Source organism: Neophocaena asiaeorientalis, unplaced genomic scaffold (assembly GCF_003031525.2).
Source record: "Neophocaena asiaeorientalis asiaeorientalis breed wild unplaced genomic scaffold, Neophocaena_asiaeorientalis_V1.1 scaffold102, whole genome shotgun sequence".
Classification (NCBI taxonomy): domain Eukaryota; kingdom Metazoa; phylum Chordata; class Mammalia; order Artiodactyla; family Phocoenidae; genus Neophocaena; species Neophocaena asiaeorientalis.
In genome coordinates, this window is record NW_020175078.1 from 3,827,133 (window position 1) to 3,854,799 (window position 27,667).

The following is a 27,667-nucleotide window of genomic DNA, read 5'->3' on the forward strand; positions in this document are numbered from 1 at the left end:
TACGTTTCAAATCGCTCCAGCAGCCAAATTCCCCCGGACACGACCAACTGCGCAGGCGCAGAGGCCGATCACCCGGCTTTCTCTGGTCTTTGCATTTGGCGCGAAATCTCCGTTTCGTGGGAGGGGCTGAGGGAGAGGCCGCGCTCATTGGACAGGTTTGGCGCGAAATCCCCGAGCTCCTGCGCCACGATTGGCTCCGGCCTTCCGGCGAAGGGGCGGGGCAGAGGAGGTGCGCGCCGAGCGGCAGCGTCCGGGGAGAAGCAACTCTCTGCGGTCCAGTGAGGCGCCGGCGGCCCCTCAGCATTAAGCAGCGATGGACCTCGCGGCGGCAGCAGAGCCTGGCGCCGGCAGCCAGCACCTGGAAGTCCGCGACGAGGTGGCCGAGAAGTGCCAGAAACTGTTCGTGGACTTCTTGGAGGAGTGAGTCGGAGGGCGCCCCTTACCCGCGGAACTTCCCCTCCCGCCCCTCGCGGCTTCCGGAGCCCGGGGGCGCCGTGGGCCCCGCGCATGTTCGGGAACTGAGGGGTCGCGCGCCTCGGAGAGCGGGCCGCGGGGAGGAGGCTGGGCTGGTTTCCGGGGGTGAAATCCATCTGGAGCTCTTCCGCAAACTCCTGCCGTGCGCAGTGCCCTGGACCGAGCGCTTTAGGCCCGTCGTTCAGTCCTCACAGCCTGTAAGGCTGGTGGTCGCGTAGCCCCCGGTTCCTTGTTCGGACCCTGAGGCTGGGTGGGGATGAGTAACTCGTCCAGTTAGGCCGCGCGTCCTCAGGGTCGCGGGGGAGGCCGAACTGGCGTATGAATCCTGGCGGGGGCCTGACTGGGGTCCACCGAGGGCCTGGCAGCCCTGGAGCCCGTGGAGTTGAAAGGGCCGGAGTGAACCCCGTGGTTGACAGATGCTCGGGCGAGGGCCCAACCTGCTTATGGCGCTGAACGCACTCCCTCCGTCTCTTCCTTTCCTTCCGACCCTCCAAACCCCACTTTTCTTTTTTTCTGTTGCCTTTTTTAGGCTCCAGGCATCTCAAACCCCCTCTCCCTGGCTTTCAGCCACTGCCACCAGTTACTTTTCTTAGATCGTGCAGATATAGCTCTGCTTTCCCTGAGTGGGACTCTACCGCCTCCAGGAAGAAGTGGAAGCACTGCGGAATGTCTTAGGAAATTCTTTTTTTTTTTTTTAAGAGCTCCGTTTTTTAATTTGATCATTTCTTGCATTTGAAGTTCTCCTCGATGACATCTTGGCCTGAGACTCTTTGCCATAGTCCTAAAAAAAAAAAAGTCATATGCGGTTTTACTAATATTTAGAAACTCCACTAAGTTGTTAGCACTAGTTATAGTGAAGCTTTTAAAGATAAGCACATGTCTTACGAAAATGCTTCCCATCCTTAAAATTCTTTTAGCTATTCTCAAGGGCCTTAATGACTTCCGCATCTTTAAGGCTCATAACATGGCAGGAAATTTTTTTTTTTTTTTTTTTTTTTTGGGAAAACCTTTTCCATTTTTACCTTTTTTTTTTTTTTTTTCTTGGCCGTGCCCTGTGGTACATGGGATCTTAGTTCCCCAACCAGGGATCGAACCCATGCCCCCTGTTTTGGGAAGAGAGTCTCAACCACGGGACCACCAGGGAAGTCCCCATTTTAACCTTTTTTAAACACAGAGTTCACTGGCGTTAAGTACATTTACCTTGTTATACAGCCATCACCAACATCCATCTCCAGACCACTTTTCTTCTTCCCAAACTGAAATTCTGCACCCACTAAACAATGATTCACCATTCCCCCCCGACCCTCCTGCCCCTGACAACCACCATTCTATTTTCTGTCTATGAACTTGACTACTCTAGGTACCTCAGACTTGGAGTCGTACAATATTTGTCCTTTTGTGACCAGCTTACTTCACTTAGCATAGTGTGTCTTTGAGGTTTTCCATGCTGTAGCATGCGCCAGAATTTCCTTTTGAAGGGTGAATAGTATATCATTGTATGTCTATACCACATTTCGTTTGTCTCTTCATCCATCCGTAGTTATGTAGGTTGTTTCCACACTTCTACCACTGTGAATAATTCTGCTGTCTTGTGAAATTCTGATAGAGTTAAAACCATAGTTTAATTTATATTTCCCTACTTTTGGCAATGTTACTCTCTGCCTGACAGCTCTTCATCCTTCAAAGCCTAGCTAAAGAATCATACCTCATTTGTTAAACCCTAGAAACCTTTCATGCAGCACCAATCCTTTCTTCCCTTATGTTCCCAAGCTGCCATTTTCTGTCATCTCTGGTAATATATCTACCTGTCAGCCGTTTCATCTGAATGTAAATCCCATCCTTAATCCCCCCTAGTCACCACACCACATTACACAGGTCCTCAGTTATGTTTGATTTTAACAAATAATGTAATTACCTTTGCTTCCTTGAAGTTTGCCATTCAGCTGACTCCTGGGCACAATGATGAACAAGACAAATAATCCCTGTATTTGTTGGGGAAAAAATGTTAACGCCCTCTCAAAATACCAACTTTGATTGCCATTGCTTATGGGATAAGATCCAAATTCTTCACAGCTGCTTTTTCCAGTTTGATCTTCCACAGCCATTCTGTCATTATCCACACTCCTCCCATACCCTTCCTGACTTTGCTACATACTTGCAAACATCTGTAGCCAATCTATCCACCACTCATTTTTTTTCTTTCAAATTTTGAAAGTCTTTCAACGCCGAATTCCAGTGTTACCTTTTATATGCATGAAGCCTTTGTAGATGTTCCTGTTAGGCAAAATTAGTTTATATTCCCCTGTCACATTCTTTTACCTCCTCCTTTTTCTTTTTCCTTTTTATTTTATTGTGGAAAGAACACTTAACATGAAATCTACCTTCTTAACAAAATTTTAACTACTGTGTTATTGTTGTACAGTAGATCTGTTAGAGCTTATTCATCTTGCTTGACTGAAACTTTATGCCTGTAGTACCTCCACATTCTCCTCTTCCTCCTACCACCATACCACTCTTTGATTCTATGAATTTGACTTTTGGGGGTTTTTTTTGGCCTCTCCCAATGGCTTGTGAGATCTTAGTTCCCTGGCCAGGGATCGAACCCCGGGCTCACGGCAGTGAAAGCATGGAGTCCTAACCACTGGACCACCAGGGAATTCCTGAATTTGACTTTTAGATACCTCATATTAGTAGAATCATGCAATATTTGTCTTTCTGTAATTGGCTTATTTCACTTAGCACCATGTCCTCAAGATTCATCCATATTGAGACATTGCAGAATATCCTGTTTTAAGGTTGAATAATATTCTGTTGTATGTGTATACTACATTTTGTTCATTCATTTGTCATGAACATTTAGATGTCTTGTCCCTCTCTTTAGTAGAAATGTCTCCTATGAGAGTGTCAACCCCAGCAGAGGGACGATGCTGTCATTTCCAGCCTGTGGTACCTCTGGCATAGTGCTTTGCAGATAGATATTTAGGTATTTAATAGTTATAACATGCTGTATTTGAAGGAGGAATTGATTTTTTTCTCAAAACTAATCTGCATGGTTATGTTAGAAGAACAAAAATCAAATATGTTCGTATGATACGCTTTTGGAAAAAACACACCAGCTTTACTTTGTGTGTGTGTGTGTTTCCTTTTTCCTGAAGGTCTTAGGTGCTGAAGCACCTCATTTCTGTGTATTTATTTGTATTTTGGTTCTTAAATCAACAGCTTATCTGTCAGTTTGCTGTTTAGAAATTAAATCTTTGGATTTTAACCTGAATTTCTTTCTTTTTTTTTATATCATTAATAGAGTTGGGTTTTTTTGAGTTGTTTTAATTATCACTTTTTTTAATATATGGCAGGTTCTTATTAGTTATCTATTTTATACATATTAGTGTATATATGTCAATCCTAATCTCGCAATTCATCTCACCATCACCACCACCACCAACAACCCCCCGCTTTTCCCCCTTGGTGTCCATACATTTGTTCTCTACATCTGTGTCTATTTCTGCCTTGCAAATGGTTCATCTGTACCATTTTTCTAGATTCCACATATATATGTTAATATACGATATTGTCTTTCTCTTTCCAACTTAACTTCACTCTGTATGACAGTCTCTGGGTCCATCCACGTCTCTACAAATGACCCAGTTTCATTCCTTTTTATGGCTGAGTAATAGTCCATTGTATATATGTACCACATCTTCTTTATCCATTTGTCTGTCGATGGGCATTTAGGTTGCTTCCATGACCTGGCTGTTGCAAATAGTGCTGCAGTGAACATTGCGACACGTGTCTTTTTGAATTATGGTTTTCTCTGGGTATATGCCCAGTGGTGGGATTGTTGGGTCATATGGTAATTCTATTTTTAGTTTTTTAAGGAACCTCCATACTGCTCTCCATAGTGGCTGTATCAGTTTACATTCCCACCAACAGTGCAAGAGGGTTCCCTTATCTCCACACCCTCTCCAGTATTTTTTATTTGTAGATTTTCTGATGATGCCCATTCTGGCCAGTGTGTGAAACCTCATTATAGTTTTGATTTGTATTTCTCTAATAATTAGTGATGTTGAGCATCTTTTCATGTGCCTCTTGGCCATCTGTATGTCTTCTTTGGAGAAATGTCTATTTAGGTCTTCTGCCCATTTTTTGATTGGCTTGTTTGTTTTTTTTACTATTGAGCTGCATGAGCTGTTTAGATATTTTGGAGAGTAATCCTTTGTCCGTTGATGCATTTGCAAATATTTTCTCCCATTCTGAGGGTTGTCTTTTCGTCTTGTTTATACTTTCCTTTGCTGTGCAGAAGTTTTTAAGTTTCATTAGGTCCCATTTGTTTATTTTTGTTTTTATTTTATTTTCATTACTTCAGGAGGTGGGTCAAAAAGGATCTTGCTGTGATGTATGTCAGAGTGTTCTGACTATGTTTTCCTCTAAGAGTTTTATAGTGTTTGGCCTTACATTTAAGTATTTAATCCATTTTGAGTTTATTTTTGTGTATGGTGTTAGGGAATGTGCTAATTTCATTCTTTTATATGTAGCTGTCCAGTTTTCCCAGCACCATTTATTGAAGAGATTGTCCTTTCTCCATTGTATATCCTTGCTTCCTTTATCATAGATTAGTTGACCATAGGTGCGTGGGTTTATCTCTGGACTTTCTATCCTGTTCCATTGATCTGTATTTCTGTTTTTATGCCAGTACCATGTTGCCTTCTTTACTGTAGCTTTGTAGTATAGTCTGAAGTCAGGGAGTATGGTTCCTCCAGCTCTGTTTTTTCCTCTCAAGATTGCTTTGGCTATTCGGGGTCTTTTGTGTCTCCATACAAATTTTAAGATTTTTTGTTCTAGTTCTGGAAAAAATGCCATTGGTCATTTGATAGGGATTGCATTGAATCTATAGATTGCTTTGGGTGGTATAGTCATTTTCACAATATTGATTCTTCCAATATAAGAACATGATATATCTCTATCTGCTTGTGTCATCTTTGATTTCTTTCATCAGTGTCTTATGGTTTTCTGAGTATAGGTTTTCTGCCTCCTTAGGTAGGTTTATTCCTAGGTATTCTTTTTGTTGCAGTGGTGAATGGGACTGTGTCCTTAATTTCTCTTTCTGATCCTTCATTGTTAGTGTATAGGAATGCAAGAGATTTCTATGCATTAATTTTGTATTCTGCAAGTTTACCAAATTCATTGATTAGCTCTAGTAGTTTTCTGCTGGCATCTTTAGGATTATCTATGTACAGTATCATGTCATCTGCAGATGATGACAGTTTTACTTCTTCTTTTCCAATTCGGATTCCTTTTATTTTTCTTCTGTAATTGCCATGGCTAGGACTTGCAAAACTGTTGAATAAGAGTGGCGAAAGTGGACATCCTTGTCTTGTTCCTGATCTTACAGGGAATGGTTTCAGTTTTTCACCATTGAGAATGATGTTTGCTGTGGGTTTGTCATATATGGCCTTTATTATGTTGAGGTAGGATCCCTCTATGCCCACTTTCTGAAGAGTTTTTATCATAAATGGGTGTTGAAATTTGTCAAAAGCTTTTTATGCATCTTTTGAGAGTTGAATATTGTCAGAAGCTTTTTATGCATCTTTTGAGATTATCATATGGTTTTTATCCTTCAATTTGTTAATATGGTGTATCACATTGGTTGATTTGCATATGTTGAATCCTTGCATCCCTGGGATAAATCCCACTGTTGTGGCCTCTCCCGTTGCGGAGCACAGGCTCCGGACGCGCAGGGTCAGTGGCCGTGGCTCACGGGCCCAGCTGCTTCGCTGCATGTGGGATCTTCCCGGACCAGGGCACGAACCCGTGTCCCCTGCATCGGCAGGCGGACTCTCAACCACTGCGCCACCAGGGAAGCCCCGGTATATGATCCTTTTAATGTGTTGTTGGATTCTGTTTGCTAGTATTTTGTTGACGATTTTTGCATCTTTATTCATCAGTGATATTGGTCTGTAATTTCTTTTTGTAGTATCTTTGTCTGGTTTTGATATCAGGGTGATGTCCTCATAAAATGAGTTTGGGAGTGTTCCTTCCTCTGTAATTTTTTGGAAGAGTGTTAGCCTTCTCTAAACCTTTGGTAGAATTCACCTGTGAAGCTGTCTGGTCCTGGCCTTTTGTTTGTTGGAAGATTTTTAATCACAGTTTCAATTTCATTACTTGTGATTGGTCTGTTCATATTTTCTGCCTCTTCCCAGTTCAGTCTTGGAAGGTTATACCTAAGAATTTGTCCATTTCTTCCAAGTTGTCCATTTTATTGGCATAGAGTTGATCTTTGCTGTTGTTTTCTTTGTTTCTATTTCATTTATTTTTGCTCTGAGCTTTATGATTTCTATCCTTCTACTAATTTTGGGTTTTGTTTGTTGTTTCTCTAGTTCCTTTAGGTGTGAGGTTGGATTGTTTATTTGAGGTTTTTCTTGTTTCTTGAGGTAGGATTGTATTGTTATAAACTTCCGTCTTAGAACTGCTTTTGCTGCATCCCATAGGTTTTGGATTGTCATGTTTTCACTGTTATTTGTCTCTATGTATTTTTTGATGTCCTCTTTGATTTCTTCAGTGATCTCTTGGTTATTTAGTAACGTATTGTTTAGCCTCCATGTGTTTGTGTTTTTTACGGTTTTTTTTCCCTGTAATTGATTTCTAATCTCATAGCGTTGTGGTTGGAAAAGATGCTTGATATGATTTCAGTTTTCTTAAATTTACCAAGGTTTGATTTGTGACCCAAGATGTGACCTATCCTGAAGAATGTTCTGTGTGCACTTGAGAAGAAAGTGTAATCTGCTGTTTTCGGATGGAATGTTGTATAAATATCAATAAATTCTGAGAAGAAAGTGTAATCTGCTGTTTTCGGATGGAATGTCCTATAAATATCAATTAAATCTATCTGGTCTATTGTGTCATTTAAAGCTTGTGTTTCCTTATTAATTTTCTGTCTGGATGATTTGTCTATTGGTGTAGGTGAGGCGTTATAAAGTCCCCCACTATTATTGTGTTACTATTGATATCCTCTTTTATAGCTGTTAGCATTTGCCTTGTGTATTGAGGTGTTCCTATTTTGGGTGCCTATAAGTTTATAATTGTTATATCTTCTTCTTGGATTGATCCCTTGATCATTATGTAGTGTCCTTGTCTCTTGTAATAGTCTTTATTTTGTTTGGTTTTTTTGCGGTACACAGGCCTCTCACTGTTGTGGCCTCTCCCATTGCGGAGCACAGGCTCTGGATGCACAGGCTCAGTGGCCATGGCTCACGGGCCTAGCCGCCCCGCGGCATGTGGGATCTTCCCGGATCGGGGCACGAACCCGTGTCCCCTGCATCGGCAGGCGGACTCTGTACCACTGCACCACCAGGGAAGCCCTATTCTTTATTTTAAAGTCTATTTTACCTGATATAAGTATTGCTACTCCAGCTTTCTTTTGATGTCCATTTGCATGGAATAACTTTTTCCATCCCCTCACTTTCAGTCTGTATGTATCTCGTATAGACAGCATATATACGGGTCTTGTTTTTGTATCCATTCAGCAAGCCTGTGTCTTTTGGTTGGAGCATTTAATTCAATCACATTCAAGGTAATTATCGATATGTATTTTCCTATTACCATTTTCTTAATTGTTTTGCATTTGTTTTTGTAGGTTCTTTTCTTCTCTTGGGTTTCCCACTTAGAGAAGTTCCTTTAGCATTTATTGTAGAGCTGGTTTGGTGGTGCGGAATTCTCTTAGCTTTTGTGTGTCTATAAAGCTTTTGATTTCTTCATCGAATCTGAATGAGATCCTTGCTGGGTAGAGTAATCTTGGTTGTAGGTTCTTCCCTTTCATCACTTTAAATATATCGTGCCACTCCCTTCTGGCTTGTGGAGTTTCTGCTGAGAAATCAGCTGTTAACCTTATGGGAGTTCCCTTGTATGTTATTTGTCGTTTTTCCCTTGTTGCCTTTAATAATTTTTCTTTGTCTTTAATTTTTGTTAGTTTGATTACTGTGTGTCTTGGCGTGTTTCTCTTTGGGTTTATCCTGCCTGGGACTCTCTGTGCTTCCTGGACTTGGGTGACTATTTCCTTTCCCATGTTAGGGAAGTTTTCAACTATAATCTCTTCAGATATTTTCTCAGGTCGATTCTCTCTCTCTTCTCCTTCTGGGACCCCTATAATGCAAATGTTGGTGCATTTAATGTTGTCCCAGAGATCTCTTAGGCTGTCTTCATTTCTTTTCATTCTTTTTTCTTTATTCTGTTCCGCAGCAGTGAATTCCACCATTCTGTCTTCCAGGTCACTTATCCATTCTTCTGTCTCAGTTATTCTACTGATTGCTTCTAGTGTATTTTTCATTTCAGTTATTGTATTATTCATCTCTGTTTGTTTTTTACTTCTTCTAGGTCTTTGTTAAACATTTCTTGCATTTTCTCAATCTTTGCCTCCATTCTTTTTCCGAGGTCCTGGATCGTCTTCACTATCATTATTCTGAATTCTTTTTCTGGAAGGTTACCTATCTCCCCTTCATTTAATTGTTTTTCTGGGGTCTTATCTTGTTCCTTCACCTGGTATAGTCCTCTGCCTTTTTATTTTGTCTGTCTCTCTGTGAATGTGGTTTTCGTTCCACAGGCTGCAGGATTGTAGCTCTTCTTGCTTCTGCTGTCTGCACTCTGGTGGATGAGGCTATCTAAGAGGCTTGTGCAAGCTTCCTGATGGGGTGGGTAGAGCTGGCTGTTGCTCTGGTGGGCAGAGCTCAGTAAAACTTTAATCCACTTGTCTGCTGATGGGTGAGGCTGAGTTTCCTCCCTGTTGGTTGTTTGGCCTGAGGCGACCCAGCACTGGAGCCTACAGGCTCTTTGGTGGGCGACACCAGGAGGGCTCACACCTAGGAATACTTCCCAGAACTTCTGCTGCCAGTGTCCTTGTCCTCGCAATGAACCATAGCCACCCCCTGCCCCTGCCAGAGACCCTCCAACACTAGCAGGTAGGTCTGGTTCAGTCTCCTGTGGGGTCACTGCTCCTTGCCCTGGGTCCCGATTTGCACACTACTTTGTGTGTGCCCTCCAAGAGTGGAGTCTCTGTTTCCGCCAGTCCTGTCGAAGTCCTGCAGTCAAATCCCGCTAGCCTTTAAAGTCTGATTCTCTGGGAATTCCTCCTCCCGTTGCTGGACCCCCTGGTTGGGAACACTGACGGGGGGCTCAGAACCTTCACTCCAGTGGGTGGATTTCCGTGGTAAAATTGTTCTCCAGTTTGTGAGTCACCCACCCAGCGGTTATGGGATTTGATTTTATTGTGATTGCACACCTCCTACCGCTTCATTGCAGCTTCTCCTTTGTCTTTGGATGTGGGGTATCTTTTTTGGTGAGTTCCAGTGTCTTCCTGTTGATGATTGTCCAGCAGCTAGTTGTGATTCTGGTGTTCTCACAAGAGGGAGTGAGCACACGTCCTTCTACTCCACCATCTTGAACCAATCTCCTAACCTGGATATCTTGATTTAATATTTTCTAATCAACAAATACTAACTATTCTTTTATTGTTGGTATGTACAGTTAAGAGTGGAAAGTGTTAAATCAAGAAATTCATATTTAAACCTGAAGACGTAGTTTTCCTATGTTCCCAGCTTTGTACAAAGCATTTTAAAGGCATTTTCTCATTTAATCTTCACAGTGATCTTAGGAGATAAGATGATGTTCTAATCTTTTTTATTATGTTTTTTTTTCAAACAGAAGAGGGACAGGTTTAGAATAGGTAAGTAACTTGCCCCAAGTTATACAACTACTAAAATGGGCCTGTCTGACCCTAAAACTGATGGTCTTTAACCAATATGCTGAATTATCAGGCATTCACATTCTTCTTTTTGCTGCCTAATTCTTAGGTTTAATGTGACTTGCATGTATCTACAGGTTCCAGAACAGCGATGGAGAAATTAAGTACTTGCAGTTAGCTGAGGAGTTAATTCGTCCCGAGAGAAACACATTGGTTGTGAGTTTTTTGGACCTGGAGCAATTTAACCAGCAACTTTCCACCACCATTCAAGAGGAGTTCTATAGGTTTGGTGTATTAATCTTTACTTTAAATAGACATGTAGCCTGGGAAGCCAGCTATTCTTAGAACGGAAGTGTTCATTTGTGAGGCAAAAGGGCAGCTGTCACAGAGGCCCTTTGATACAGCCAGTGGTCATTTTAGTGCTGCTCTGAACTAATTTAAGCCTTTGTGGAGTTGACTGTTTTTCACATGCGAATGTTGAAAACCTTTGTTTTCTATGTAGTTTTTCCAGGTGTTAAGAGGATTGCTTTGTTTCAGGCTTCAGTGCTATTGCTATGTCATTCATTTAATCCACTCTCCCTCCCCATATCATATAAAATCCCTTGAAACATTTTAAAAGCTGAATGGTATTTTTTTGGCAGAAATTAGACATTAGGCTTTTGTTTTGCTTTCGATTGCTATATAAAGCCAAAAATATCTTTCTACACAAAACTTAGTTTAAATAAAATCAGGTTAAAATAAACACTGTGGACTGTTATGAAAGAGAAATGAAGACCCAGGAGTAAGGAGTCACAGTCCTGTTCTTTTACCTGGTATACCGGGAGATGGAGGATTTGTCTCGGTGTTTCTAGTCATATATGGCTATCAAGAACGGTTAGAGGGATAAGCAGCAGAGTTTATTGTGATAGTATGTAGCAGGAAAAGTTGTACTGACAAGTGAGAGGGAAGTAGAAAATCAGGGCTGATGGTGGAAACACCTGTGCCTGTACCTCATGCACAGACCGTGCCGCAGTTTTGTCTCCTGAAAGTAGCTGATTTTTCAGAGGACTTCCAGAACCTACCACTTAAACCAAGCTGCCTCAGCTATTTAAAACTTAAGAGAACATGCACACTTCCATCTAACCAGTCAAGTGAAACGTTTCTGCCAACTTGCTCTCAAATCAGTACACAAATTCCTTCCCTGCCCTTATCTACTTCCTATCAATCAAGAATAAAACCTGGAAGAAAATAGTAGGCCTTGACAAGTGGGAGGCTGCCTTGCTAGGTAGTATACTGCCCACGTGGTTCAAGTAGAGTCATCTTGGACAGAGGAGTGACCTGCTGTGTGCATGCTAAATGATTATTTAAAAATAATAGGTTTTCAGGAGCAGCATTTTATCTTTGGTGTTTCCGTTGTCTTAGATATATTTATGGTGGAATAGGAGAGGATTGAAGATGCTCTAAACCTGGATCAGATGATAGAAGTGTCCCACAGAGTTAAATTCTAAGGCTTGGTTGTAACCAGATGAAATTCCTTAGTTTCAGCTGTTGGGAAGCATAAGGGGAAGGAGCCCTTGGTAAGCCTCTTGAAGTTGTCAGTTGATTTACTTTTTGTTTGTTTTTCAGAGTTTATCCTTACCTATGTCGGGCCTTGAAAACCTTTGTCAAAGACCGTAAAGAGATCCCTCTTGCCAAGGATTTTTATGTTGCATTCCAAGATCTTCCTACCAGACACAAGTAAGAAACCCTTCCTTGAAAAAAAAAATTCCCCAAATAGTATAGGCATCACTTAATTGTCAGAAAGCTCAGAAGGTTGTAGTCTTAGGTCTATAAAGAGTTATATCCAGGTCTATAAAGAGTTATATCCAGTTATCCAGAAGATTTAGTTTTGGAAAATATGTATTTCCAGGAAAATGGGATGGGAAGTATGTTAAGTGAAGCAATTTCTGGGGATTATAGTATTTTAGGGCACCTTTTAAGGGATGTTGAGGTAAAAAATTAGTGAGAAAATATGAAAACTGAGAACAGTCACAAAAATTAATGAATTGTCAAGAGCTTAAATAGCATAGCTTTTAAACTGTTTCCTCTTTAGCAGTTATTTAAAGAATAAATTTGTTGGAGGAAATTGAAGTGATATTTTGAAAACTTAAACTACTAAAATTACTTATAAAATTACCAAGTTATTTAATATAAAATGGGTTTGTGAAATACAGTGTTTTCTAAACCTTCAAGTTCAGAAAAAAAAATTTTCCTATGATAATTTTTCCCAAGGATAACTTTACTGTGAAAATGCTTATTTAGAAATGTAGGTAAGAAAAAAATATATTTGCATATAAAACAAAAATGGGATCATTCTGTTTTATAATTGCATTTCTTTCATGTCCTTTACTTAGTTTTTCTTATTTATTCATTTATGTATTTTGTTGTGGATGCATGTACATTATACTTCAGGAATGGGCATGTTGACTAAATTATTCTTGTAGGAGAGTCCAAAGAATACCTTGTCTCTTATTTTGTTGTTATTTTAAGCATAAATTATCATTGAATATACTCTCATTAAAAGTGAAAATTTTTAGTTTGAAAATGAATATTTACTAATGCAATATCTGTCTTTAAACAGAATTCGAGAACTCAACTCATCCAGAATTGGTTTGCTCACTCGCATCAGTGGGCAGGTGGTACGGACTCACCCAGTTCATCCAGAGCTTGTGAGCGGAACTTTCCTGTGCTTGGACTGTCAGACAGTGATCAAGGATGTAGAACAGCAGTTCAGATACACACAGCCAAACATCTGCCGAAATCCAGTTTGTGCCAACAGAAGGAGATTCCTGCTGGATACAAATAAATCGAGATTCGTTGATTTTCAAAAGGTGCTTATTAATTTCTTTTTAGGTCAGATTCAGCCTATGCTAATAATTCACTTCTAGGCACTTGTAATTATTATTATAAGCTTACTTAGGCAATGTTAAACTCAGTTTTTATGTAAGTCAAGGTTCATCAAGTGTGACTACAGATTTAAGCTAAAAATTTGTAATGCAAATTTTAATTATCAGTATACGTGTTCTAACCATTAATAACTTGGATTGGAAGCTCCTTCAGGCAAATAAAATGTATTTGTCAAAGAATAAACAGTAACCATTATTATTACTGTTATTATTACAAGCTAGAGTTAGGAAAATTTTTGCAGAAGTAGAGACTTGTTGGTGTAAGACTTGGAGTTGGTGGTTAGGAGGGAGGAAGGCATAAATAAAAGGACAGGTGAAAATGGACATGCTTGTCAATAGCAATGAGGATTATCATGATTAAAGTAGAGGAACCAAATTGGAGATCATCTGAGAGATGATTTAGTATGAGGCATGGAAGTACTTGGAGCCTTAAATCTCAGATTGAGAAGCTTGGACCTATCTTGATAAGCAAGGGGATAAGTTTTCAGATGATGGGAATTTTAAAGGAAGATTAATGAGACAACTGTGTGTGGTATTTAACAAGAGACTAATAGGCAGTTGTAGTAACTGGGCAAGAGTTGGATGGTAACAGTAAGAATGAAGGGGCTAAAGCTTTTCAGGGCTTAGTAACTCTGATATATGCAAAGAGAAAAGCTGCAGCAGCTCAAGCACTGGAGAATGAGTACCAGACTAAAATAAATAATTTATATTAAATTCAGTTTTTAGTCCTTACTTAGTTTTCTTGTTTTATTCTGATACTTGGTTTATAGGAAACATGTGTTCTTACCAGCAACTTTGGGTAAAAGATGCTTTATATTTGATAAAGAACATGATATAACAACCAAATACAAAATATGAATTTAGGTTGGGTCTTGGTTTGGGGGGAAGAAAACAGCTGTAATAAAGGACATTCTTGACAACTGGGGAAATTTGAAGACGGACTAGATAAAGAAGTCACTATGGAATTAAATATTTAAATCTCTTGGTGTGATTGATGGTATTGTGGTTACATAGGAGATTGTCTTTATTCTTAAGAGGTGAGTGCTAAAATATTTAGGGGTGAAGTATCTTGATTTTTGCAACTTCTTTCAAATAATACAGTAAAAATATGTGTGTCTTAAGTAATGTTAACAGTTGTGTTGAGGTGGAGGGTATAAAAGATGTGATATTTTTCATAAAATTTCCCTGACAATTTAGAGGAAGATGGAACACAGAACAATTATTTAAAGTCAGTTTGAACAAAGAAAAAAATACATGTTGTTTAATGAGAATAAAAGTGAACTTGAAGTTTTTAAGTAGATGTAATCTCTTACCAAATTGAAAGTTTTATGGTAGAGAATTTTTAAGATGAATGTTGGCACATGTCAGAAGTCTGCAAACTAGTAAGATAATTTAGGATATGTCGATATTTGTGGCATTTAATTTAGATTGCATGGCATTTGAAATAGATCTCTTCTCATCCTTAGCAATTTATTTGTCTTTGTTACAGGTTCGTATTCAAGAGACTCAAGCTGAGCTTCCTCGAGGGAGTATCCCTCGCAGTTTAGAAGTGATCTTGAGGGCTGAAGCTGTGGAGTCAGCTCAAGCTGGTGACAAGTGTGACTTCACAGGGACGCTGATTGTTGTGCCTGACGTGTCTAAGCTTAGCATACCAGGTCAGTAATCTGTGGCTCAAATTTAACAAATTCTCAGTTACCTGAACTGCAGAGTATCTAGCTTCTTGCGTCTTCCTTGTCTTATTTTTGGCTACCAATCAGAGGGTGAGCAAGGAACTATGATGAGAGTAAAAACAAATTGGTTTGCTATAAAAGCTACTGTTCTGAAGAATTTCAAAGCCTAAATGAAATTTTTGCATTTATAGGTTTCATTTATCTGAGAAGTTTTGATTCTCAGCACCTTCAGTATTTGAGCTGTGAAACAGTCTATCATTCATTGTTTCAGGAGCACGTGCAGAAACTAATTACCGTGTCAGTGGTGTTGATGGATATGAGACAGAAGGCATTCGAGGGCTCCGGGCACTTGGTGTTAGGGATCTTTCATACAGGCTGGTCTTTCTTGCCTGTTGTGTTGCACCAACCAACCCGAGGGTGAGTCTTCTTAGTAGAATGGCAGAGCTTAAGAAAGGCATCCCCTGAGGCTGCCGCAAACTCAGTGTTAAAGACGGAGTTGGGTTGAGATTTGTTCTTTAGTTTTAAAACCAGATTTTTTCATGTCTGTCTTCCTGATCTTAAGGAAAAGTCTTATTTATTTTTGTACATAAGAGCTCAATGCTTTAAGAGCATTGGTACTATTATTATTCACAGTGGTTTTTCTGTTTTTGTTTTTCTGTTTTTAATTGTTAAAGTTCCTCTGTCATGCTCCTCGAGAAAGTACAAGTAGAAAAATTTAGTTATCTGGGAAGTACAGTATACTGCTGTTTCTGAGAGTGATCGACCCCAGGTATTGTAGTTCTTCAGAGCTTGATTTTGTTCCAGGAGGGGAAAGCAGTGAGGAAAAGTTTGGAAAATGAGTGGTGAACATAATATACTGTTTCTTCATTTTCATCTTCATATCAGTGATTAACATTTTATTATGGCTCATCTCATGAGCATCTAGATTCATTTAGATAGCAATACAAAACAATAGTGATAGCTTTTTTTGTTTTTTTTTAAATCACTGGACAAATGACAAGCTTTTCAGTATCTTAACTTAGGCCATACTGGTTAGGAGATTTTTTTTAAAAACCTTTACAGTCAGCAGATTCTGAAGTTGACCTCCCAGGCTATATTTCATTTGTGGTGATGTTTCTTCTCTTTCACATTATTTTGACTGTTTCTATACTACTATTTTTTTCCTTTCTTCTCCACCCCTCAGTTCGGAGGAAAAGAGCTCCGAGATGAGGAACAGACAGCTGAGAGCATTAAGAACCAAATGACTGTGAAGGAGTGGGAGAAAGTGTTTGAAATGAGTCAAGATAAAAATCTATACCACAATCTTTGTACAAGCCTGTTCCCTACTATACATGGTAAGAGTTCTATCCATTTGTGGCATAAACTTGAAATCAAAATAATGATTATAAAAACAGCAACATGTGACTTCTTAAAACACAAAAGTCAGATTATGAAAGTTTTTTAGTGGGTTTAGAAGGGGTTTTAAAAAGTCATTTATAAAAGGACAGATATTATACAATTCCACTTAAAATGAGGTACTTAAAACAGGTAAATTCACAGAGAAAGAAAGTAGAAAGAGGTTACCTGGTGAGGAGGGAAATAGGGAATTGTTGTTTAATGGATAGAGTTTCTGTTTGGGGTGATGAAAAGTTCTAGAAATGGATAGGGGTGATGGTTATAAAAGATAATGAATGTACTTAATTCCACTGGACCACTTAAAAGTTGTGTATATTTTACCACAATTTTTTTTTCCTGAAGGTTACTATTTTATTTACAGAGATAGTTAAGGACTGGAAGAGAATAATGTTTGGTTTTTTTAATTGAAGTATAGTTGATTTACAATGTTGTGTTAGTTTCAGGTATACAGCACAGTGATTCAGTTATATACATATATATTTTCTTGTTCAGATTCTGTGCCTTTATAGGTTCTTACAAAATATGGAGTATAGTTTCCTGTGCTATCCACTAGGTCATTGTTGGTTATCTATTTTATATATAGTACTGTGTATATATTAATCCCAACTTCCTAATTTATCCCCCCCCACCTTCCCCCTTTGGTAACCATAAATTTGTTAGAGAATAATGTTAACTTAAACATCATTGGAAATAGATTATTCTTGACATGACTCTTACTAGGAAATGAACCTAGCAGAATTCTTAAATTATATTAAATTTACAAAAACCCGGACCGGGGCATGAACCTGTGTCCCCTACATAGGCAGGCGGACTCTCAACCACTGTGCCACCAGGGAAGCCCATGAAAACATTTTTATAAGTGTCTAACAACTGTAATCTACTTTTAACAAGTATCCCTACCACAGGCAGGTAGTCACATAAGTGCTCACTTACATTTTCTTTGGCTTGTTGATGCCCCTCTCCCATATTTCTTAAACTTGCCAAGTACAGTTTTTCCAAGTTCTTTATTTTCTGAGTTTGTGATTCCTCCCATTCTGTCCTTAGTTCTTCTGCCAAACGAGTGAGTTGCTGATTTCTCCTCTGTTTTATATCTTCTCTTATTTGTAAAGCAATATCTCTTTCTTGTTCTCAAACCTGTAGCAATCTTAGTTTTCATCTTCTTTCATAATCTTCCTTTAAAATGAAGACTTCCCCATTAGGACCCAATCTCAGCTTGCCGGCAGCATACACCACCTTTCTTTTCATTTTCATGTAGTACTTTAAATCTGAAGGTTCCGGGAAACGGGACCCCAGACTCAGGAACCGTGGCTCAGACAGAGAAGGCCTCAGCGGCTGCCACACAGCAGCCTCCCAACAGCCGTTTGTGCGCCTGCAGGGCGGCCATCGCCGAGCTCCCGTCACTTCCGTCATTCAAACCGCCCGCCAATGGCGCGGCGGAACCGCGGGAACCCGCCTCGTCCCGCCTCCTCCGGGATCTTGGTTGCTCCACAGCATGTGGGATCTTCCTAGACCAGGGCTCAAACCCGTGTCCCCTGCATTGGCAGGCGGATTCTTAACCACTGCGCCACCAGGGAAGCCCTCTACCACAGTTTTTTTTTTTTTTTAAAAAAAAAGGTCATTTAGTCTTCTTTTTTCTGGCTTTAGGATAGAACTGCACTTAAGTATACTCTAATATGCCAGATTAATATCCTGATCTTATTTTTCTTTTTAGTTTTCATGGTGGAGAGAGATTTCTTGATGTTTTTTGGCTATATTACTATGCCTATAGTTTGTGGTTTCTTCGTATTTTCTTAGCTCTTGGTTACTAGCTGCTCACTTCATTAAATCCCCTTGTGTGTTGAGGATTTGACTAAATTTTCAGGCCTCATGCTTTACCCTTGTTTTTTCCATCCTTATCTTCCGCATTCAGTTGGAGTTATGGCAAGAATTCATAAGATTATGGGTACTTGGGGCTTCCCTGGTGGCGCAGTGGTTGAGAATCTGCCTGCTAATGCAGGGGACACGGGTTCAAGCCCTGGTCTGGGAGGATTCCACATGCCGCGGAGCAACTAGGCCCGTGAGCCACAACTACTGAGTCTGCGCGTCTGGAGCCTGTGCTCCGCAACAAGAGAGGCCGCCATAGTGAGAGGCCCGTGTACCACGATGAAGAGTGGCCCCACTTGCCACAACTAGAGAAAGCCCTCACACAGAAATGAAGACCCAACACAGCAAAAATAATAAATTAATTAAACTCCTACCCCCAACATCTTTTTAAAAAAAAAAAAGATTATGGGTATTTCTCTTAGGTATATACATATATTTTTAAGCTATTGGGATTTTTACAAATATTTATTTGTTTATTTATTTGCCTGTATTGGGTCTTAGTTGCGGCATGCGGGATCTTTCATTGTGGTGTGTGGGCTCTTCATTGCAGTGCATGGGCTTCTCTCTAGTTGTGGTGCGTGTGGGTTCTCTAGTTGTGGCACACGGGCTCTAGAGCATGCAGGCTCAGTAGTCGTGGTATCCAGGCTCTCTAGTTGTGGTGCACGGGCTTAGTTGCACTGCGGCATGTGGGATCTTAGTTCCCTGACCAGGGATTGAACCCGCGTCCCCTGCATTGGATGGCAGATTCTTAAGCATTGGACCACCAGGCAAGTCCCTAGGTATACATTTTTAATCATTGAAAATTAACCTTTTTTTCTGCTTAAATATTTGGTCAATGAAATTGAACTGAAATTCTTTTATGTTAATAATCCTTTGTGGATTTTAGAGTGTCCTCCCTTATAATGAGTAGGTGTCAAATTTTATGTTGCTCCATTCCCCCATAAATTAAACTGTTGCTACATAACAAATTATACCAAAACTTCATGGCTTGAAACAACAAACGTTATCTCATACAGTCTATAGGTCAGAATTTGAGAGAGACTTAGCTAGGTGGTTCCGGCTCAGTCTTTGATGAGTTTGTAGCCAAGACGTCATCTGGGGCTGCAGTCATCTGAACGCTTGACTTGGGCTGGAGAATCCACTGACAAGGGAGCTTACTCACTGCTTATGTTAGTGCTAGTTGTCAGCTGGAAGCCTCAGTTCCTTGCCACATGAGTCTCTTCCATTGAGCTGGTTCAGTGTCCTCACAACACAGCAGCTGGCTTCCCCCAGAGCCTGCAATCCAAGAGAGCAGAGCAAGGAGGAAACAAAGTGCTTCTCAGGACCTAGTGTCAGAAGTTAAGACACCTTCACTTCTACCATTGGCTATTTGTGGGAAGCAAGTTGCTAAGCCCAGCCACACTTAAGGAGAGGAGAATTAAGCTCCATCTAGAAAAGCGGATTATCAAATAATTTGTGGGCCATTTTAAAACTACCACACCTCCAACACATTTGTTTCATATAGGTTATGAGTCAGAGAAATTTTGTTTTTGGATTGGATTTTTAATTTTTTGCTTTTAAGGAGTGTTTTGTATAAATGTACCTAGCACTTTGTTGATGGAATTCACAGAAAGTCATAATAACTAAAACAGAAAAATGTTTCTTCTGGTATCACATTTCTAAAAATCTGGTGTTGTCTTTTTTTTTTAATTGTGCATTTCCTTCTTATATTGCATTTATAAACAGTTCTCAGAAGCAGCTGTAACACATTCAGCATTTTATCTAATCCATATCAGTTCAATTAGCTTGTATTTATATTCAGCATGGGTCACTGTACCTGATACAAAAGAAGTAAGTCATGGACCATTTCCTCAAACTCTTGGTAGAGCTGTAAGACTTGCCTTTAGAAAGAACTAGCAAATGTGGTAGGCTGTAGTGGACATAGTTTATTTATGGGGAGAGATATTTGAGGACTGTGACATAGGGAAAGGCTTTGTTTAGGAAGTAGGACTTACGGACAAGGAGAGGCTCTTAGAATGGAGAGCATTGCCATCTATGATTAGGTGAAGACATTAGGACAGTGACTGGGTGACTTTACATTCACAGGACAAGAACCAGATATTTTTACTCTAGTCTTAGCTTTGCTTCAGTGGTCTCTGCTCTTTTGGTTGGTAAATATGCCTTTGTAGTTTCCTGTGAAATTGTTTAACCTCATGTTGAAAAATACCTTGGATTTTCATTTCAGGCAATGATGAAGTAAAACGGGGTATCTTGCTGATGCTCTTTGGTGGTGTTCCAAAGACAACAGGGGAAGGAACCTCTCTTCGAGGGGACATAAATGTTTGCATTGTTGGTGACCCAAGTACAGCTAAGAGCCAGTTTCTCAAGTAAGTCTTTGCCTGAGATAGTACAGCAGAGAAAACAATATGCGTAGTTCCAGGCTTTCTGTGCTACCAAGAATGCAGTCAGTGTGCCCTTACCGGAGCAGGAGTATAAATTATGACTGTTGAATATATAACTCTCTTAAGTTAAGTACACCTTAATTTGTTAAGTAGAATGTAAGAACATTTTACAATTTTGGGGAATAGGGAAAAATTGTCTGTAATTCCAGTCCCACATAGAATTTTTTTAATCTTTGTGTAAAAGTCTTTGAATATATGAATATATTTTCATGGTTGTAAGTCACAGCATGCATAATTTTAATTTACCCTAAATATTTTTCCATGTTTCTTTATTTTCATGATTGTTGTTTTTTGTTGGTATAACTTACAAAATCATTCCCCTAGCCTGATATTAGACAATTTAACAGTAATTTATTTTAATAGTCAAATACAGTGAACATCATAATGTGTATAAGTTTTTATTTTATTATTTTCCTTTGGGTAAATTCCTAGGCATAGGATTGCTGAGATTAAGAATACAAACATCCTTAAGGTTCTTAAAGAGGACACTCTTTCCAAAAACAGTGTGATAAAGATGAGACATTTTATGCTAAACCTATCAGTATGAGTACTACTTCAGCAATTTTTGCTTATTTTTAAAAGCTATAATAAAACACTTGCTTACTTTCAAACTTTTAAGAAACTTAGAGGTCAAGATAAGAGCAACCAGTTTTTGAGAACTTGCTGTGTTCTTGGTGCTGTGTGTGTGTGTGTGTGTGTGTGTGTGTGTGTGTGTGTGTGTGTGTTATGTCTTATCCTACCAGCATCCAGACAGGCATGTAATATTATTCTCTTCTTTTAGGGAGGCAATCAAAACTTCTCTGAGCCTCAGTGATTTGCCTAACTGCATAGAGCTGACAAGTGCCTCTAAGCCATGAATATTAGAACTTAGCATTTTGACTGCCAAGCATGTACTCTTCATACTATATCAAGCTGCCTTTCCTTTATTTGTCTGGGAAATTTTTAACATGGAAATGTTCTAGAAGCTGAAACATTTTTAGTTGAAGTTTTATGATTAAATACTATTTCCTTCAAGTATATCAGGGACTGAGTTCTAGATTTGAAGGTAATAGTCCTGTGTTAAGAGAATTCTCTTTTTTTCTCCTCATTTCCTCTGCCCCTGCCTCCCACCTCTCCCACCACCACCACAGAAAGATGTACTGCAGTGTTGCCTCTGAACAGTATTGTACACGACTGTTTGCTTTTTAACAATATTAAGTCTTTTGATCCATTAACATGGGATATCTTGGTCTTCTTTAATTTCTTTCAGTAATGTTTTGTAGTTTTCAGGGTATAAGCTTGCTCTTCTTTTATTAAACTTATTTCTAAGTATTTTATTCTTTTTGATGCTATTGTAAATGGAACTGTTTTCTTAGTTAAATTTTTGGGTTGTTTATTGCAAGTGTGTAGAAATACAATTATTGATCTTTTATCTTGCAGCATCGCAAGAACTGACTTATTAGTTCTGTTATAGTGGATTTCATAGGATTTTCTGTCGACAAGATCATGTTAACTGCAAATGGTGATAGTTGTTGTTTCTTTCAAATCTGGGTGACTTTTTCTTGCCTAGTTGCCCTGGCTGAACCTTTCAGTATAATGTTGAATAGAAGTGGCAAGAGCAGACCCCTAAGTCTTGTTCCTGCTCTTAGGGGGAAAGCATTCAGCCTTTTACCATTATGTATGACGTTAGCTGTGGGTTTTAATAGATGCCCTTTACCAGATTGAGGGAAAGTCTCTTCTAGTTAGTTGAGTTTTTATCATGATGGCTGTTAGATTTTTTGACATGCTTTTTCTGCATCTGTTAAGGTGGTTCTTATCATTTTTTAATATGGCATGTTATTGATTCTTAGATGTTAAACCAGCCTTGCCTTTTTGGAATAAATGTCCCATCTTGTTTTGTTTTCTTTTCTTTTTTTTGTTGTAGTTTGTTTGTTTTGTTTTGTTTTTTGTTTGTTTTCATTTTAAGTGCAGGGCCTTCTAATAGATCATTTTTGCTGAACTGTTTATCATTGTTTTTGCCATGTATGAACTTCATCTTCCTTTAACAGGAATGGATTTGACCTATTTAAAAGACCAAGGGAGAAAAGGCTTTCTCTTTGGTCTATGGCATGTGTCTTTATGAATTGCTTTTTTTCTTAATACCTCTTTCAAATGTTCTTTTAGAAATTTAAATTCTTACTTGACATAAGCCATAACCAGCTGATAATCCTGAAAAGGTTGCTTTGTAGTCATATATTAATGAATATGATAACCTTGAACAGGCACGTGGAGGAATTCAGTCCCAGAGCTGTCTATACCAGTGGCAAAGCATCCAGTGCTGCTGGCTTAACAGCAGCTGTTGTGAGAGATGAAGAATCTCATGAGTTTGTCATTGAGGCTGGAGCTTTGATGCTGGCTGATAATGTAAGAACATTTTACCCTCTTGGATATAAAGAAATCAGAATATCCCCATCCCTATCAATAAAGGCCTATAAGTTCCTATTAAGGAGATGTCCTCTTTTTAATAAGTACTTTTAGTAAATAATTCATGGTTTTATTAATCTAGAAATTGGGATTGTCATCATTAATCAGCACTTTCTGAACTTCTCTAGAACGTATTACTTGCCCTGAGCTTGTGTGTTTGCTGTGACTAGTACTTCTCAGCAGTTTTCCTTTCTAGACTGTGACACATCTATGAGTATATCTATTGCATTTTGCATGTATTTGTCATAGATCAGTTAGCTCTGTGAATGCGTGTAAATTGTAGCTATATATACTTATAAACATTATGTTCCAACTCCATCCTTCACTTTCCCAGCCTAAAGTCAACACTGAGGTAACCCAGCATATTTTGACCCTGAGATTTACACAAGGTTTTGATGTTGAATAAAAGTGCAGTAAGTAACTGCATGTTTTTAGTTTCACTCTTGGTTTAAAATGAGTCAAAAGAGTATGGTTGCCTCGAGCTCTGGGAACTATTGTACTGTCTTATTCTAGTAGAGGGAGTTAGGATTGCTTACTTACCTATCTTAGTTGTTTAAAAGAACTGAAAGGTCTCTGTGGTAGCAAACTTTGAGTTTCCTTGCCGTTTGAGATCTGAAAGGCAGTTTCTTATGCTAGGTTTGTTTGGTTACAGGGTGTGTGTTGTATTGATGAATTTGATAAGATGGAGGTGCGGGATCAAGTTGCTATTCACGAAGCTATGGAACAGCAGACCATCTCCATCACTAAAGCAGGAGTGAAGGTACGTTTGTCCACTTCTGTTCCATTGCATCTTGCCTTAGTCTTGTAGATTAATGTAGCTCTAGACGATCACTTGGATAAAATGCATTACTTCAACATGAAATGCAGTTTACTGAATCGGAAAACACAGCCTTGAGGATTATTAATCAAGTCGATGGATTATTTAAATGAAAATAATAAGTACAATATTGTAACTAGCATTAGAGAGAAATCAAACTTTAAAAATAAAAGTAATACATTCAAATAGTTAAGAAAAATGTAAGCAATACATTAAACCATAAGTTAAAAAGAGAAATCTTCCCCTCCAACTCCTAGCACCAGTAGATACTCAGAAGTATCTGCTGAGTTTATGTCCCTTTTAGGAATATTTTATCATAAATAAGCATAATACACATACAGTTTTGTTCCTTGTTCATTTAACTTCATAATTTTATTTTGGTAATCTTTCTATACCAGTATATATTAGGTCCACTTGTCTTTTTATTACTCCATGATTTTCAATTGTACATACCCCAGTTTGGCTCATTAGACTCTTATAAAGAAGAGTGACATTCAGGTCATTTCCAGCCTTTAGTATTACAAACAATATTGTAAATATCCTTGTACGTATCTTCCTGTACCTAGCTGCAAGATAAATTCTCCGTAAGAAATTGCTGGCTTAAAGGGTGTGCACATCATACCATCAACATCATATGGGAGTACCTGTTGCTATATATTATCAGACTTTAATTTTGATGATTCACTGGGTGAAAGATGATATCTTATTCTTTTGGTTTGCATTTAGTTCATTATGAATGAGGTTGAGCATTTTGTCATATGCCATTACAGTTGTCTTTTTAAACCTGTCATGATTTTTCCTTTTGTGGTCAGGCTACTCTAAATGCCAGGACATCCATTTTGGCAGCAGCAAACCCAATCAGTGGACACTATGACAGATCAAAATCACTGAAACAGAATATAAACTTGTCAGCTCCTATCATGTCCCGATTTGATCTCTTCTTTATACTTGTGGATGAATGTAATGAGGTAACTATGAGCTATCGCTCTGAGCTTCCTTTATTATTTCCAGTTTGAAAAATTGAGTGAGACAAGCCTGGAGGATGTACTCCTGAAGAACTGGTGCATGTGTTGTCACTGACCTTTCATTTCTCTCAGAGTGGCACAGGATTGGACACGGGTTTATTAAGCAACTGAAAATCACTTGAATTGCTGGTTCTGCTTAATTGTGTTGAACATCAAGTTTTTTGGTTTTGTTGCTGTTTTTGTTTTGTTTTTTTAAAAAATTAATTACTTATTTACTTATTTATTTATGGCTGCACTGGGTCTTAGTTGTGGCACGTGGGATCTTTTGTTGCATTGCGCAGGCTTCTCTCTAGTGTGGCACGCAGGTTTTCTCTTTTCTAGTTTTGGTGCACAGGCTCCAGGGCACGTGGGCTCTGTAGTTTGTGGCACTCAGGATCTCTAATTGAGGCGCACAAGCTCAGTAGTGGTGACATGATGATTTTTATTAGATTTTTGTTTTTGTTTTTGTTCTTTCATTAAGGTTGAAAAGAATTGGGGTACCAAACAAATTTTTCTTTTTCTTTTTTTTCAAATTGAGTCATTTGTCTTCCTCTGTCTTCCTATCAAATTATTGCATGTCACATTTTTTTTTCCTAACTATGTAAGAGTGTTAAGATTGAATATAAAATTGCAGATTTAGGGACTTCCCTGGTGGCACAGTTGTTAAGAATCTGCCTGCCAATGTAAGAGTGTTAAGATTGAATATAAAATTGCAGATTTAGGGACTTCCCTGGTGGCACAGTTGTTAAGAATCTGCCTGCCAATGCAGGGGACACGGGTTCGAGCCCTGGTCTGGGAAGATCCCACATGCTGCGGAGCAACTAAGCCCATGCGCTGTAACTACTGAGCCTCTGCTCTAGAGCCCACGAGCCACAACTCCTGAGGCCCGCACACCTAAAGCCCGTGGTCCACAACAAGAGAAGCCACCTCAATGAAGAGTAGCCCCCTCTCGCTGCAACTAGAGAAAGCCCACTCAGGATCTCTAATTGAGGCGCACAAGCTCAGTAGTGGTGACATGCGAGCTCAGTAGTTGTGGCGTGCAGGCTGAGTTGCTTCACGGCATGTGGGATCTTAGTTCCCTGACCAGGGATCAAACCCACGTCCCCTGCATTGGAAGGCAGATTCTTAAGCACGGGACCACCAGGGAAGTCCCCTTGTTACTGTTTTTTAATTCTCAAAAAAAAAGTATTTCAGTTAATTCCCAACCATACTCATTAAGTTTTTTTTTTTTTTTTTTTTGCAGTACGCAGGCCTCTCACTGGGCCTCTTCTGTAGAAGGTCATGTTGTACTGTACTTTTAATTGCTGAACTCGCTGCAACTAGAGAAAGCCTGCGCGCAGCAAAAAAGACCCAATGCAGCCATAAATAAATAAAGAAATAAAAGAAAATTTTTTTTAAAAAAACTGCAGATTTACTTACATTCTAACATGTCAGTATTAGAGTTATTTATACTTAGACTTAAATATTTAACAACATTGCACATCTCAGATGTGCACAGAAGTACAAAATGACCTTCTGTAGAAGGTCATGTTGTACTGTACTTTTAATTGCTGAGCATGGAGGTCCTACAGTACATTAGGTACAATGCATACCTCTTGCTTACAGCAAAATTATAAATTCATCTAGATAAAATTTGCCTGCCATTAATGTGAATGTTTAGAGCGTTTTCGTTTTTTATGTTTGGGTTTGGTTCTTTTCCTTCACAAATCTATATAAATGTTTAACCCAGTCCCCTCCCCCCCATTGTTGGGCATTGTCTGATTTTCATATATTTCTGTCTATATATAATTTACTAAATTAGTTTTTTAGCTTTTTAATTACAAATAATTTCAAACTTACAGAAAAGTTGCAGGAAATATAACAGTGCATATAATACTCATACACCCTTTATTCAGTTCACATTAACTTTTTGCCCCATTTGCTTTACCATTTGCTGTGTATCTCTACTTTTTTTTTTTCTGTACTATTTGAGAGTATTGCATATTTTTAGTGTGACTTTATTTTTTTCAATGTTAATAACGGTTCTGTGATGATCATCATTCGTATGTTCATAAGCGGCAACGTAATGTAGAGGATGGACTCTGAAACTAGACTCTTCAAATCCTTGCTCTATTACTAACTGTGTGGACAAGTTACTTAATCTTTCCAGGCCTCAATTTATTCATCTGTAAAGTGGGGGTAATAATTATCTACCTAATAAATGTTTTGTGAGGGTTGCATGAATTAATGCTTCTAGACACACTTAGGGCCCTAGAAATCTTATTTCTGCCATATTAAAGTCAGTAAATTCCTTCAGGAATAGTCTTAGAGTAGGGCAAAGGTATACATTTAAACTTTTGATTTTGGATGTGGTACTAAATTTTCGTCAGAAATTTGAACCCATTAATACATCTTATGGTGGCATATTAGAGCTTGTTGTTAGCTATAAAAAATTTCTTAATGCCTGGGATAGTCTGGAGTGGATATTACTATAACTGATTAAAATGACTTTCTTATTTTGAATTAGGTTACAGACTATGCTATCGCCAGGCGAATAGTAGACTTGCATTCAAGAATTGAAGAATCAATTGATCGTGTGTATTCCCTTGATGATATCAGGAGGTATCTTCTTTTTGCAAGACAGTTTAAGCCCAAGGTAACCTGCCCTTTTGTACTGTAATTGGGCATAATAAGTATATGAAAGTGGCATTTAAACAAAAGCATTGTATGGAAATTAACTGAACCTGACTTGTTTGGGTGTTTTTTTTAAGGTCATTTGGTTGGTTAGTTGGTTGGTTTGATTTTAGTTTGGGTTTTCTGGTTTGTTTTTGGTTTTTTTGAGAACAGTTTGTTTCCTCAGAGAGACTTGAGAAAGGGAATTTTTTTAAAGTCTGAAAAATTCCATTTCTTTAACTTTTTAGGTATAAT

At 38.8% G+C, this 27,667-nt stretch overlaps 1 protein-coding gene across 1 annotated transcript in view; it reads left to right on the forward strand.

Moving 5' to 3' along the window:
* The first annotated feature begins 259 nt into the window (after positions 1-259).
* Positions 260-27,667, forward strand: part of MCM6 (minichromosome maintenance complex component 6) — a 44,456-nt gene continuing 17,048 nt past the window's right edge. Inside the window, exons 1-12 of the mRNA XM_024764125.1 lie at positions 260-420; positions 10,342-10,488; positions 11,810-11,920; positions 12,804-13,053; positions 14,618-14,783; positions 15,070-15,215; positions 15,982-16,132; positions 20,281-20,422; positions 22,738-22,879; positions 23,592-23,699; positions 24,569-24,724; positions 27,267-27,395. Of these exons, the coding sequence (XP_024619893.1) occupies positions 314-420; positions 10,342-10,488; positions 11,810-11,920; positions 12,804-13,053; positions 14,618-14,783; positions 15,070-15,215; positions 15,982-16,132; positions 20,281-20,422; positions 22,738-22,879; positions 23,592-23,699; positions 24,569-24,724; positions 27,267-27,395 (1,755 nt within the window). The 5' untranslated portion in view covers positions 260-313. The remainder of the gene's footprint in view (positions 421-10,341; positions 10,489-11,809; positions 11,921-12,803; positions 13,054-14,617; positions 14,784-15,069; positions 15,216-15,981; positions 16,133-20,280; positions 20,423-22,737; positions 22,880-23,591; positions 23,700-24,568; positions 24,725-27,266; positions 27,396-27,667) is intronic.